The sequence below is a fragment of the Lissotriton vulgaris genome, chromosome 4_1, assembly GCF_964263255.1.
Source record: "Lissotriton vulgaris chromosome 4_1, aLisVul1.2, whole genome shotgun sequence".
NCBI classification, from domain to species: domain Eukaryota; kingdom Metazoa; phylum Chordata; class Amphibia; order Caudata; family Salamandridae; genus Lissotriton; species Lissotriton vulgaris.
The window spans coordinates 395188655-395204373 of record NC_141691.1 but is presented as its reverse complement, the minus strand read 5'-3'; the positions used below and the strand labels follow the sequence as shown (position 1 = coordinate 395204373).

At 46.4% G+C, this 15719-nt stretch overlaps 1 protein-coding gene across 2 annotated transcripts in view; it reads right to left on the bottom strand.

Annotated features, from left to right (window-relative positions):
• Nucleotides 1-15719, bottom strand: part of APOOL (apolipoprotein O like) — a 233422-nt gene that overhangs the window by 54571 nt on the left and 163132 nt on the right. For both annotated transcript variants that reach the window (XM_086918770.1, XM_086918773.1), the window contains exon 7: nt 15545-15661. In XM_086918770.1, coding sequence (XP_086774896.1) covers nt 15545-15661 — 117 coding nt within the window. The remainder of the gene's footprint in view (nt 1-15544; nt 15662-15719) is intronic.

Sequence of the window (15719 nt, the reverse complement as noted above, 5' to 3'; positions counted from 1 at the left end):
TGGATAGACACGTCTAAGGAATCTATTTGGTTGTTTTGGCAGTATATGGCAAAGCGTTTCCACTTAGCAGCATAACATGCTCTGGTAGTGGGACGTCTAGCTTCTTTAATGATGTTCATGCATTCTGGAGGAAGGTTGAGGTAGCCAAACTCTATGACCTCAGGAGCCAGATCGCTATATTGAGCCGAGCTGGGTCAGGGTGTCTGATCTCTCCATGGTTCTGTGTTAATAGGCGTGGAGATAGGTTTAGTTTTTGGTGTGATAATACTTTGCAACAGCGTGGTGTACCAAGTTGTCTGGCCCAAGTTGGAGCGACTAGATTGAGCGTCAGGGAATGTTGTTGTAGTTTGCGCACCACTAACGGAAGTAGTGGGAGAGGAGGAAAAGCGTACGCAAATAGTTTTGACCAGTTCATCCATATCGCATTGCCTTTGGACAATGGGTGTGGGTTTCTGGTGGAAAAGTTTGGGCATTTTGCAATTTCGTGGGTTGCAAAGAGGTCTATCTGAGGTTGTCCCCACATTTGGAAGAACGGATGAAGAACTTGCGGATGAAGTTCCCACTCGTGGATCTGCTGTGTTTGTTGACTTAGTAGATCTGCGATAGTGTTTTGCACTCCTGGGACATATTGGGCTAAGAAGAAGATCTTTAGCGGTATAGCCCATCTCCATATCTGCTGTGCTAACCGAGAGAGCTGCAGAGAGTGTGTCCCCCCTTGTTTGTTTATCTAGTACATAGCTGTCATGTTGTCTGTGCAGACTAAGACAGCTTTGCCTGACACTTGGGTTTGAAATGCTTTCAGAGCTAGAAACACAGCTAGCAACTCCAAATGATTGATGTGGAGTAACTTCTGTTGCGGTGTCCACCTGCCTTGCATGGTGTGATGCAGTAGATGGGCTGCCCAGCCGGAGAGCGATGCGGCCGCTGTCATGACTATTTGAGGAACTTGCTCTAGAAACGGTCACCCTTTGGAAAGGTTTTTGGTGTTCAACCATTGCAGAGAACGATGAGTCCGACCGTCTACCAACACTAGGTCTGTTAATTGACCTTGAGCCTGGTTCCATTGGCGTGCTAGGCACTCTTGAAGTGGACGCATTTGCAGTCTTGCGTGAGGTACTACAAATGTGCAAGATGCCATCATCTCTATGAGCTGCATGAACACTCGAGCTGGTAGCGAGTGTTGTGGTTTGAATTTTGTTAGGAGAGTTTGTTTACTTGTTATCCTGGCTGGAGAGGGATAAGCTAGTGTTAGTTGGGTGTTTATTGTAGCACCGAGATACTGTTGCATGTGCGAGGGTTGCAGATGCGATTTGACGTGATTTACCCTGAATCCCAAGTTGTGAAGCAGTTGAATAGTAACTTGACTGTTTTACACACACTGTCTGTATGAGCTGGCTTTTATGAGCCAGTCGTCCAGATATGGGAAGACGTGAATGTGCTGTCTTCTTAGGTGTGCTGCTACTACTGCTAGGCATATGGTAAACACCCTTGGCGCTGTTGTGACACCAAATCGGAGCACTTTGAACTGGTAGTGTTGTCCGTCTAGCACAAATCTGAGATATTTCCTGTGTGCTGCGTGGATGGGAATATGGAAGTAGGCGTCCTTGAGATCTAGAGTGACAAGGAAGTCGTTTAATACCAGTAATGGGAGGACCTGTTAGAGTGTGACCATATGAAAATGATCCGCATGTATATAAATGTTTAGAGGTCTGAGGTCTAGGATGGGTCTTAGAGATCCGTCTTTCTTTGGTATTAGGAAATATAGGGAATATACTCCTTTGTTTTTCTTATGCTCTGGAACTATTTCTATTGGATTTTTCTGCAGAGGGATATTACCTCCTGTCTGAGCAATGTTCAATGTTCCTGTGACATTGGACGCTGCTTGGGTGGCATGTTTTGGGGGATAGATGTTAGTTCCAGACAATAACCTCATTGAATTATTTGGAGTACCCACCTGTCTGATGTGATGTTTTCCCAGGCTGGCAGGTATTGTTGGAGTCTTCCCCAGACAGGAGTGGAATGGAGCGGGGGAAGAAAGTCTTTGGGCAGGGGTAGAGGCAGAGCGTGAGTTGTTATTTTTGTCTCTGCCTTTGTTATTGTTACCCCTGTACCCACCCCTTTGGTAGCCTTTGCTGTAGGTAGACTGTGTAGGGGCTTTGGACGAGGTAGAGGCTGTGTCTGAAGTATATCCCGAGTGGCACGCCGATAGGATGAGCGACAAAATGAACGTCTGGGGGCCTGCGACTGAAGGGCTCCCATAGATTTGGCGGTGTCTGTATCCTTTTTCATTTTCTCTAGTGACACATCTACCTCGGGTCCGAATAGATGTTGTTCGTCAAAGGGTTGATTTAGGATGGCACTCTGTACCTCAGGTTTGAACCCTGATATGCGTAGCCAGGCGTGTCTGCGTAGTAAAACGCTGGTGTTAACTGCCCTAGAGGCAGTATCTGCTGCATCGAGGGCACACCGAATAGAGGTGCTTGTGATGTTTTTCCCCTCTTGGATAAGCTTGTTTTGTCTATTCTTGTACTTGTCAGGGAGGTGCCTCATTAATGACTCTAGCTCATCGTAATGTGCCCTGTCATATCTGGCTAGCAGTGCCTGTATATTGGCGATACGCCACATGTTTGCTGCTTGAAACTCTGTTCTTTTCCCTGATGCGTCAAGTAGCTTAGACTCCTTATCTGGTAGTGCAGCCTCACCCGATGTTTATGAGTTTGCTCTCTTGCGTGCGTTGGAAACTACAAGTGAGCCTAGTGGTACTGGGCCTTTAATATATGCTGGGTCTGAGGGGGCAGCTTTATATTTTTTCTCTATCCGAGGGTTAATGACCCGAGTTCTGACTGGGTCTTTGAAGACTTCAGGGGCATGCTTGCTCACTCCTTTAAGCATCGGTAAAATGGATGAGGTCCTTTGTGCATTATCAAATGTATCCATCAGGAAGTCTTCCTCAACAGGGTCTGTATGTATGTCTACCCCATGATAAAGTGCAGCCCTGTGAATCAATGTATTAAACCCTACAGTGTCTTTTGGTGGGGAAGGCCTTGAGGGGTATATGTCATCCTGAGGGACATTTGGGACATCTGAGGTGGTATAATCATCCCACGGGTCTGGGGATCCTGTGGGCATGGCTGGATCAGGTATGTTACCCCCCCATATCATCAGAGCTATCATCCCTGTCTGGTGTGATAGGGGATGCTGGGGAATGCTGTGGTATGGGAGGATGTGGTGGTGGGACAGGTGACAGAGAAGGGGAAGGCAGTCTTAAGGGAGAGGTAGCCATGTCCTTTTTCTTTGAATGCGGAGCTGGAGCTGGTGTGTCCAGTGGTCGCTTTTTTGGAGCCAAAATTAAGTGTCCAGTGATTGGATCCTTAGTTAGAGTCTATAAAGCAGGGTCTGGATAGGGTATATTCTCTGCAGGGGGTTGATCTTTTGGTGCGGAGGAAGGATTTTGCACCAAAATGGCTTGTTTTGGTTTCTTGGCAATGACTTTCACTGGGGAGGCAGCAGTCTTTTTCGGCTCCAAAGCTTTTTTTTGGTTCAGAAGATTTTTTCGGTTCCGGTATGGTTTTTAGATCCGATGATTTTTTCGGATCCGATAATTTTTTCGTTTTTTTGGAATCCGAAGCGGGTTTGCTTGGTTCCGACCTGGGTTTCGGTGCCGAAGGAGTAGTGGTGTGTTTCGGGGCTGATGGTTTGGATGTTGGTGCCTTTGTCTTTTTAGGTGCCGGTATGTGTGCGCCGGCACCGTGTGAAGGTCGACTCGAGCTCGAGTCACCTGAAGGCTTGATTAGCTTCTTAGCCGGGCCTGAAGGTGGGGCAGTAGAAGCAGAGTGACGGTGTGCCCAAGCTCGAGGGCAAGGGTGTGACCGGGGCCTTCTGTGTCGAGGAGGGGTCGGGGTCGACTGTCTTACTTACAACCCGCTGCGCTGGAGTCATATCCTCGACATCGGAATCTTCTGCTTCGGAGCTGCTGTAGACGTCGTGCTACTCTGGGACGTTGATGCCTTCCTCGAAGATGTCTTTGAGCCATTGTTCTCCTCGCTCTTCGGTCCCGGATAGTCTTTTTGGAGCAGAAAGAGGCACAAGTTGAACAGTCTTTCGCCTCGTGCTCCGGAGAGAGACAGAGGTTACACACCTCATGAAGGTCAGTGTGGGGAAACTCCGACCCACATTGAGGACACTTTTTAAATGGCGTCCTATTCATGAGCTGGAGTCGAGGCCTAGTTAGGCCCGAAGGCCGTCGACCGGAATCAAGATCCTCGATGTTTGAAGAGTAGCGTTGACTGGAAAGCGTTCAAAACTAAGTTTTGTAAGTTGGTGAGGATTGCGCGCCGAAGGAAATCGGTTCCAACACGGAGCGCTGGAAACACATCCGAGCCCGGTGGCTGAAAAAAACAATCAGCTGATGGAACCGATGCCCATGCGCAGTATCATCCTAAGGAGGAGTCACCTATCCCGTGCCTCCCAAAGACTTTTCTACAACAAAACAAACAGCAAACATCTGGGCCCAACACTAGGTGGCCATCTATGCATAGTGTGTAATCTGCAGCTCATATGCCTCGAACATAATGCTTTGAGTACAGCCTGGCCCCAGTAGCTTGTTGCTTTGCTTGCACATCTACACAATAGTGTTGTGTGAATGTGTGCGTGTGGACCTTGTAGCTGCTTTGCAGATATCATCTAAGGGAATGTTCCCTAAGAAAGCCATTGAAGCCCCTATTTTTCTGGTAGAGGGGGAATAGATAATGTAAGTTTTGCTTTCGGATAGCAAATTTGTATGCATTTGGCAATCCACCTTGCAATTCCAGATTTTGGGGTTGCCTTTATGTGGTGGTGAGAAGGACACAAAAAGTTGTTGTGTTTTGCGAAAAGGTTTTGTCTTGTCACTATAACAAAGGAGTGCTCTTTTTACGTCTAGCGTATGAACAGCTCTTTCTGCGACTGTTTGTGGGTGCGAGAAATATATTGGCAACTCTACAGACTGATTGAGATGAAAGGGAGAAATAACTTTAGGAAGGAATTTTGGATTTGTTCTGAGAACCACTTTGTTATGATGGAGTTGTAAAAATGTTCTTGAATAGTAAGTGCCTGTAGCTCACTGACTCTTCTATGTGAAATAATGGCCACTGAGAAAGCGTCTTTCCATGTGAGAAATTGCAATTCGCATTTGTGCAGAGGTTCGAATGGAATGAGTGGGAGAGGTGGAAAAGCGTACGCAAATTTGCCTGACCTATTCATCCATATCGCACTGCCTTTGGACAGAGGGTGTAGATATCTGGCAGCGAAGTTTGCACATTTCGCGTTTTCATGAAGAGATCTATCTCTGGCTGCCCCACAGCTGGAAAAAGGGTTGAAGAACTTGCGGATGAAGTTCCCATTCGTGAATCTGTTGCGTCTGATGACTTAACAGATCTGCTATGTTGTTCTGGACTCCTGAAACTTGTTGGGCTAGGAGAAAAATGTTCTGAGGGATAGACCATCTCCATATGCTTTGTGCTAGTTGAGAGAGCTGTATTGAGTGTGTCCCTTTTTGTTTCTGTATGTAGTACATTGCTGTTATACTGCTAGAAACGGCGGACATGTCTTTTCCTTTATGGCATCATCCCTATGGAACAAATTCCCCCTAAACATACGTACAACTACTGAACTCATGAGTTTCCGCAAAAAAATGAAAACATGGCTCTTCAGTTAAATTTCCATTTCCAGGCTCATCCACTTCTTTCTAGGACTGTCCGCATGCGCCATGAGACTCCCTCGGGATGTGATATGTTGCGCAATACAAATATCCAGACTAGACTATACTAGACTAGGACAACTTTGCCTGATATTTGTTTTTGGAATGCCTTTAACGCTTGGAAAATGGCTAGTTACTCCAGGTGATTTATGTGGAACAACTTTTGTTGCGGTGTCCACATGCCTTGTATAGTGTGATGTAATAGATGAGCTCCCCAGCCGGAGAGCGATGCGTCCGCTGTTAGCACTATCTGGGGAAGCCGCTGGATGAACGGCTGCCCTTTTGAAAGGTTTTTGGTGTTCCACCAATGGAGAGAGTGATGGGTGCAGCCGTCCACCACCACCAGATCGGTTAGCAGACCTTGAGCTTGGTTCCACTGTTGTGATAAACATTCCTGTAGGGGACGCATCTGGAGTCTTGTGTGAGGTACTACAAATATGCAAGAGGCCATCATCCCTATCAACTGCATGAATACTCGAGCTGGAAGAGTGTTGCGGCTGGAATTTAGTTATGAGTGTTTGCATGCTTGCTATCCTGGGTGGACTGGGATATGCTAATGCTTTTGAGGTGTTTTTTGTGGCACTGAATTACTGCTGTATGTGGGACGGTAGTAGTTGAGACTTTTGCGTTGTTTATGGTAAACTCTAAGTTGTGAAGTAGTTGAATGGTGGCTGAAGTGTGTTGTATACACTGGTTGTATGACTTGGCTTATATGAGGCAGTCGTCTAAGTATGGGAAGATGTGTATTTGTTGTCTTCTTAGATGAGCTGCAACTACTGCCAGACATTTGGTGAAGACTCTGGCTGCTGTGGTGACTCCGAATGGGAGTACCTTGAACTGGTAATGCTGACCGTCCAGTACTAACCTGAGATATTTCCTGTGAGAGATGTGAAAGGCAATATGGAAGTAGGCGTCCTTGAGGTCTAGAGTGGCAAGGAAGTCTCCTTGTGATAGCAGAGGAAGGACTTGTTGTAGTGGGACCATGTGAAAATGGTCTGATTGATTGTACAGGTTTAGGGGTCTTAGATCCAAAATGGGTGTGAGAGAGACGTCTTTCTTTGGAATGAGGAAGTAGAGGGAGTAAACCCCTGTGTTTTGCTGATGCAGGGGTACAGGTTCTATTGCTTGTTTTTGAAAGAGGGAAATTACCTCTTGCCTTAACAGCGGTTCTAGAGACATTAGGCGCTGTTTGGGAGGTATGTATGGGGGGGGGGGGTAGTACTGAGTTGTAGACAATAGCCTGATTGAATGATTTGTCTTACCCACTTGTCTGTAGTAATGTTGTTCCAGAGAGGTAGGAATTGTGTTAATCTTCCCCTGACCGGAGTGGAATGGTTATGGGGGAGTGAAGGGAAGTCATTGGGTAGGGTTGGAGGTGGAACGAGTATTGTTGGTTTTGCCTCGACACTTGTTATTATTACCTCTGTAGTCTCCTCTTTGATAACTTCTGGTAAATTAGGTTTGGGTGGGAGTTTTGTAAGATGTGGAGGGGTTGCCAGAGGAATAACCTCTGAAGGTGCCTTTGTAAGAGGAGGAACAAAAAGGGCATCTGGGAGCTTGCGATTGCAAAGCTCCCATCGATTTAGCTCTGTCAGTATCTTTTTTCATCTTTTCTAAAGATGAATCTACGGCAGGGCCAAAAATGGTGTTGCTCATCAAATGGTTGATTAAGTATTGAAGTCGGCTCCTCTGGTTTAAACCTGAAATGAATAGCCATGCATGTCTTCGTAGTAGAACACTTGTGTTAATGGCTCGGGAGGCGGTATCTGCCACGTCTAGAGCGCAGCGAATGGAGGTGTTTGTTATGAGTTTACCCTCCTGTAAAAGGTCATTGGCCTTAGTCCTGTATTTCTCAGGGAGATGTTGCAACGGTGTCTTTAGCGCATCATAATGTGCCCTGGTAATCTAGCCAGTGTGTTGGCGATTCGCCATATATTGGCAGCGTGTGACGCTATGCGTTTACCAGAAGCATCCAAGAGTTTTGATTCTTTGTCTGGAGGCGGAGCATCCCCTGACGTTTGTGAATTGGCCCTTTATTCTGGCGTTGGAGACCACTAAGGAATCTAATGGTATTTGTCCCTTGATGTAAACAGGGTATGTAGGGGTAGACTTGTATTTTTTCTCTATCCTGTGGTTAACAACTCTAGCCCTAATAGGATCTTTGAGAACGTCAGGTGCGTGTTTAGTTACTCCTTTTAACATGGGGAGAACATAAGTGGACCTTTGTGATGTATCAAAAGTGTCCATTAAGAAATTCTCCCCTACAGGGTCAGTATGTAAATCTACCCGTGGTATTGTGCAGCTCTGTGAACAAGTTGGTTGAATCCCACGGAGTCCTCAGGAGGGGGAGGCCTAGAGGGATTTACATCCTCCTGTGGTATGTTAGGGACATCTGGTGTGTTATAAGCAACGCATGGGTCTGCTGTGTAAGGTGGACTGGAATCCCTTAGTGGTTCATTGCTTGCACCATCATCTCCCTCTTCATCAGAGGTGTTATCATCCTCATCATAATCATCTGGTGGTGGATAAGATGGGTGTGGAGATGGAATAGGGGAGTGGTGTGGAGGGGGAGGTGGAGGAGGTATTCTGAGAGATGTTGTAATGTCTCTCTTTGGTGGAGATGGAGCCAGTAGAGGCATGTCCATTGTTCTCTTTTTAGAACTAAGAGTAAGTTGACCTGTCTTTGGGTCTTTTAGAAGAGTTTTTTGCTTTGGATCTGGTTGAAAAATCTCTTCTGATTGATGTTGGTCTTTAGGCACCAATTTTTTTGGTTCCGAAGGCTTGCGTGGAACCGGTTCCGGAGTGGCTTTATGCTCTTTTGGCTTGGAAGCGCGAGTTGTTTTAGCCGGTAAAGGAGCTTGTGGAACCGATTGCTTTTCTGAGAATTAGTCATCTTGGTAATTATCTTTTTGCCCTATTCCGATGACTTTTTGCTCGGTTCCGATGACTTTTTGCTCAGTTCCAATGACTTTTTGCTCAGTTCCAATGTTTTGGGAGCGGAGGGGTCGGTGCCTGCAGCTTTTGGTGTCGAGTGTGTCAATGTGGAGGCAGTGGTTGGCACGGAAGAGGACGCCATTTTCTTTTTCGGTGCCGGAGTTTGAGTTTCGGCACCGGTAGCAGGCTGACTCGGTCCCGAGTGGCCTGTAGGCTTATTTATGGACTTTTTAGCCGGGCCCGGAGGCGGGGCATGAGAAGTCTTCTGACGGTGTGCACCTAGGCACGAATGTGAAGGTGTTACAGAAGCCTTTTTTTGGGGTTGGTAGGAGTGGGTTGGGGTCGACGTCACTACTTACGACCCGCTGCCCTGGAGTGATGTCCTCGACGTCAGAGTCCTGGATTTCGGAGGCGCTGAGAAGGCCTTCTTCGACTCGCTCCTGTTCTTGTACATTGACGCCCTCTTGGAAGATGTCATATGGAATGGACGTCGACAATCGAGCCATGGTTCTTTGAGCTCGACGATCCCGAAAAGTTTTCTTGGAGCCGAAGGAGGCGCAAGCTAGACAGTCTCTGGCCTCGTGCTCCAGCGAAAGGCAGAGGTTACACACCTCATGAAGATCTGTGTGTGGAAACTTGGATCCACATTGAGGACACTTTTTAAATGGAGTTCTTTCCATGAGCCAGATATCTTGGCCTAGGTAGGCCCCAAGGCCTTTGTCGACAATCGGAATGGAAATATTCGGCTTGTAAAGATGCGCGTCGACTATGGATCGCGATCAAAAACAGAACCGGAGAATGGGGTGAAGAATTGCATCGAAAGTTGGATCGGTAACGGCACCGAACGGGAGCACGATAAACACATCCGAGCACGATGGCGGAAATATACATTCTGAAGATGGAGCCGATACCCATGCGCACCATGGTCAAAAGGAGGAGTCTGCTGTCTCCTAATTTCCAAAGACTTTTCCAGGACAACAACAAAGTGCCAACTTCCGGGCCCAACACCAGATGGCGATCCATGCACAGTGTGTGATCTGCAGCTCATATGCCTCGAACAAGATTGTTTCTTAGCCAGGTTATGGTAGTTGCTTTCCCGTTAGCAGAACAAGCTCCAAGTCCCCTTGGAATGGATTTAGTTGCCAATTGCTAACACAGGGATATTGTAGGTTACAATTCAATGAAAGATGGACATGAAACACTGTGTAAGTTTCACCAACCCTGTGAGATGACATGATAGCCACTAAAAAGCACTCCTCCAAGAAAGATGTTGCAATGAAGCTTTGTGAACAGGCTCAAAGGATGGATCCATTAATTTTAACAACATCAAATTGAGCTCCCTAGAAGGCAGAAGCGTTCTTACGGAGGGAAGACTTTCTAAAGGCATTCCTAATATTTTATGACAGGACTTTAAAAAAATTATGTTTAAGGCCATTCTTGTAATTGTTATAGCTGAACGTTTTAAGTTTATTGAGCAATTCAAGACATCTAAGGTACATCCAAATACCAAAGGTTCAAAGATTAAATCAGCTTATAATCTCATAAACATAGCCAGTAAGACAAATGGTTGGTGAGCTACAGCATCTTAGAGACCAACTTGCTAGTGTGCAGCTGACTGGTCTGCACCAGCCTGCCACACTCAGACATTTTTCTGACCCCACTGAGCTGGGAGCTCTTTTGCTCTTGTGTGTCACTTAGGGGCGCGGTTGCTACTCATCTACCCAAAAGCAGGAACAACATTCAGGGTGGTGAGCCTCAATGACTTCCTGCCCTTTGTTATGTTGACCAGGGTCTCTCCAGTTAGCGGAGATGCCCGCCCCTCCTGACCAAGCTCCACTTTTGGCGGCAAGGTCGGCAGGAAAATTTGTAGCCAGGAGAGGTGTGTCCAATCTCTGCCAGGACCAACCCTAGGTGCCCTGGACCGAGGTGATCCCCTCCTTAGGAAATCCTCCATCTTCAATGGAAGGATTCTACCCAATCAGGTTATTGGAATGAATGAATGAATGAATGAATGAATTGATAAATGAATTAATGAGGTCTTGTAAAGCGCAACTTAGCCCACGGGCATCAAGGCGCTAGAGCGGGTCATCCAACACACAAATCAGAGGGAACAGCTTTACAAATATGCCTCAGAAAAAAGCCAGGTTTTTAAGGCCTTACGGAACAGAGAGAGAGAGAGAGAGAGAGGGCTGCCCTGCTAGTTCTGAAGGGAGAGAATTCCACAATCTGAGCACCACCGTGGAAAACGCTCTATACCCCATTTTGCCTTGGCAAACCTGGGGACCGCAAGAAAGTTTATGTTGGAAGAACAAAGAGATCTACTGGGGGTATAAAGATGAACAAGTGACTTGATACCCTCTGGGCCAGTGCCATACAAGGCTTCATGGGACAAACATAGAATTTTAAAGGGGATCCTACAGTGCATCGGAAGCCAGTGTAAGTTCTTACGTGCCGCCGAGGCTGAGGCAAATCTAGGGAGGTTCAATACCATCCTCGCCACAGCATTCTGGACCATTTGAAGACGATAAATAAGACTCTTGTTAATGCTCAAGCAAAGGGCATTACATTAGTCCAGTGTGGAAGAGACTAATGCTAGCGTGGCCTGATTCTGAGCATCTGGGGAAAGATAATGGGAGATCTTTCTAAGGATCCTGATGATGCCACAGCAGGTAGAAGCGGTCCTGTTTACCTGACGGTCAAAGGAAAGGGCAGTGTCCATTAACACCCCTAGGTTCTTACCATACTGGCCTGGGCGGGGACATTCCCAAGTGAGGGCGGCCACCAATCCCTCGACCAGATTTCCTGATTACCCCCAAAGATTAATACCTCGGTTTTCTCCCCGTTTAATTTCAGGAAGCTCTGAACCATCAACTGAGAAACAGCCTCCATGCAGCTCCTGAAATTCTAGGCAGAGTCCTTCACTGAGTGAGTAAGAGAGACCATTATTTGGTTGTCATCTGCGTATGACAGCACCTCCAACCCAAATGATCTCACCACCCTTGCAAGGGGGGCCACATAGATGTTAAAAAGTGTAGGGCTCAATGAAGAGCCCTGAGGGACCCCACAGGGCAAGGGTTTAGGGGCAGAAAGAAACTGACCCAGTTTCACTCTCTGTTCCCTTTCGTTGAGGAAGGAGGCAAGAAGACTGGGGACATACAAAAGGTGTAGTCACTCTAAAGGCAAGCTGGCCATTGACTACCATCTGCCAGCACCTGTAACGTCCCTAAATTCAGTGTTTAGGAGCACCACTGAACCTTGATCCTCAAATTCCTGTAGCATACGAAGACAACTCCGTGCAGCAAAGCTTAAGGCTACTAGTGACTTGTCCCCAGCCATACCGGACTATCTCCAGCTTAAAGAACCTGTCAAGACGACGGCACCTGTCCTGTGGCCAGCGACATCCAGAAACCCAAGGAAGACTACCACTCTTAATCAAAGACTAGGTCTCCAGCGGGCAGCATCCCTGTCCAGATGAATCCAACTAAAAAGAATCTGTATCCAGCCAGATCCGCGTCTCCTGTCCACTCTGCACCCAACACCCACGGGCCGAGTCTAAGTAGCTCACATGTTAAGAGAAGTCTCCCCAGTGATCCTGACCTCAACTTCATTGGTTGCTGACCTCTCCTAGACTCCATGAAGACGCCTGCAGACTCTTCACAAAGGGTCCCCCTGACCGCGACTGGCTTCAGTAAAGAAAATCCAAAACCTAAAGGCATCCCTGCATTCTCAGCCCCCTGACTTTGGGAAGCCCAGCTGACAGTGCCCTGGCCTTCTCCGACATCTCAACTTACCTGTCCAGTTGGCGGTCACCTTCGTTCAGTCTACTCTTCTAAGACAGCAGCCTCTTTGTGCAGCGGAGATCCCACTTTACTTGCATTGGGTGTCCAATACTGATTTGCACCCTGGGATAGAAATAGTAAGAGAATTTCCCTATAATATTTTTTATATGGGCAGATAGCTGCTCCTTAATTATAATTGGACTTTTCGTGTAGTTTGATCACTCCATCCCGTTTTGGGAGAGGTTATACTCCACGTGGGACCTCACCTTACAATGGGATAGTCAAACAGCCATCAAGGGTCCTGCCCCGCGATGTGTCCTATTCGGAATGGGTCCCAAAGGCTTGGAGTGATCAAACTAAACGAAAAGTCCAATTATAATTAAGGAGCAGCTATCTGCCATTATCAAAAATAGTATAGGGAAATTCTCTTACTATTCCTATCGCCCTGAAGAAAGTATAGCACCATTCATGGGGCACCAGTGGACTGAAACATGTTGACAATAGGGTCTTAGGACCATAAAATCCCATATGACCAGGCTTTTTCTTTTTTAATATTCCCGTCAGATCCAAGAATAAAGTCAAACTGGGATCTGGCAGTGGACTTTTAAATCTTTATCCCCCGGCCAAAACATCTTGCCAAGAGCTCCCTGAAATACGGTCAAGCCCACCCGGTCTTCTAGGCGTCAGGGTGTCCCGATGATCAAGCATGACACCACTAGGATATGTGAGGGAATATAAAACAAAAGGACGTGCCTCCTTTCCCACCTCATAGTGGCGTAATATTCACAGCTTCACATAGGGGTTTTCCAACAGTGTTACTTCAGGAGCTGTCCTTAACACTTAACCTGTCTTAACGGTTAAGTAACCAGGGGAGTACTTCTTGTGAAATAGTAACCAGTTGCTGCAAAATCCACTGAATCTCTGGCCACTGTAATAACCCGGTACCCCTTTTTCCAACAGAGAATCTGTGACAATCATTTTGGTTGGAGGTTTCAGTTGAAAAATGACACATTGGAGCAGATTAGCAACTTCGCACCACCACCAGGATAGAGACACAATTGCACAAGCTGTTGTAATATCAGTCTGTGACAGTGGTGGGTGTGAAGAATTACAATTACCCAGTACCAATGGAAGGAAAGGCATTGAAGATGAGGTGCCGCCATGAAATATTCAATTTCAAGGTTCCCCTCACTAAAACATCCTGAAAGGTTATCTCATCTACTGCAGAGACTCTGGATGGGGAGTCTGCAGGAGAGGTGGGTGTATTAAGGATCTTTAACACCTATCATATGACTGCAACATCAGAAAGGGGATAATTATGGACATGTGTATGGCCTATGACTTCAAAGCATGTGTGGAGTTCCTAAATCCCTCACAGGAAATTGAAGGGTTTGAGAGGGAACCTACACTTATGATCTTCGTGGGGACAGTCACTTTCTGTATGGGTGCAAAGCACGTCTGCTGTGAAATCTTCTGACGGTGGAGGAAGATTAAGAGGCCGTAGTGGCATGGGGAGAGGCTCTTCCACAGAGATGGAAAATGAGGTGGCCCCAAAGGTTGTAGACATGGCTCTGGAGTGGGCGATGGATGGAAGTGCCTTGAGAGAGGCAATACTGGTGTTTAAATGTTGAGGTGCTATAGAATGGAAGGATGGACTGAATCAACGACGAAGGAGATGCAGTGATATGTCTTGAATGTTTTAATACAGAAGTGAAGTAGATGCTGTTGTGTGCCTACACAATTTATGTTTCTTTACAGGATGGTAGACACACCACAATTATTGGAGTGCTTCAGAGACATTCTTTTTTTCTCCCACTGAATGGGCACTTAAGAAATATTAGAGTCATTTTGACAGGAAACAACTTGTAGAAAAAAAAATGTTTTGCCCTGCTTTCCAAATGCAAAAGACATTGATTGAAAGCTGTAATTTTCCTAATTGATTACACATGTAGGCAGCAGTTTGCGCTGTGGGTGCTTCAATGTGATTGCTTTTGTTGCTACGTGCATACGTGCAGTCTAAAATTCTGAAAACCTTGCCTGTGTTAGGCTTTTGGAAGAGTGATTCAAAAGTTCTTGACACAATGGACTATTCTCTATACTGATGTATAGCTAGAAGCGTTCATGGGCCCTGTATGCAACACAGGAATTCTTTTGTCATTTATAAATGAAGACTCTCTGATGAAGAATCTAGAAGTATCCATAACCCACTTCGGGGGCTCCAGGCTGTCAGCAGTGAAGTGGCATGAAATGTGCAATTTAGTGTGAGGGTCCAGTCCCCTCCTCACCGCAAAAGGGGATTTTGCTTACAGTCCAATGCAAGAAACTACAGTGCTGGATTGGGTTTGGTTTAAAGTCTTCTCCTGGGAAACTCTCTTTTGACTACCTGTTGGCTAAGTAATAGGGACTTTTTCTCCTGGAAGGCTAAAATCCTACCTACCTTATCTCACCAACCAGGGTTAATATGGTGCATGTCACCCATTTGCTGCCTACAAAGAAGTAATTGAGAGTGGGTTTCTCCAACACCCATTCATGTTCGCTGTGAATACCTTGTGAAGATGGAATGTGGAACAGGACGGCCACAGAGGAATCCACCTGCCAATATGCTTGGTACATTCTGCAAGAGATGCTCTTCTGGTATCGGGGTCCTCTCCAAGAGCAATTTTCTTTCTAACAACTCCCATGTTGGGAAAGCAGGGGCAAGCTCATGCAGGCCTGCTCTGTGGCTAACCTCCTGCAAGCACCACCTTCTCTGGACTATTTTAGTGAATTGCCATTTACATACTTCTGATAGGCCCCTGAAGGTATGCAGCCACTCATCAGCTCACTGCTCCCAGATTAGCCCAGCATAACAAGTTACCTCATCCCTCATTCTGCACTGAAATATGCGGTTTAGAAATCTTCCTAGGGACATTTTGGTGGCTGCCAAGACTCCTGAAGAAACACTGTACTGCTGCAAACTCGCTATGCATACTCATAAATACATAAGGGACACGGCCCTAAGCTTGCAGCGGGACGCCTGGATGTATGAGTGCATGTTGTTACAATGCATATAAAATCTATGTATGGCCCTTGTATACTACTAGTAAAACACTACCTTGGAATCTTTGTTTCTTTCAAGTGATCCCTCTCCACTTGAATGCTTTGGTCTCCAAAGTGATCCCAGTGTTTCGTAGCTCCAGTGGCTTGCCGTGTACACTTTTTTTCCTGCCACCTAAAAACAAGACATTTTCTATTGTAAAGGGAATATAAAATGCAGCATAGCTAATACA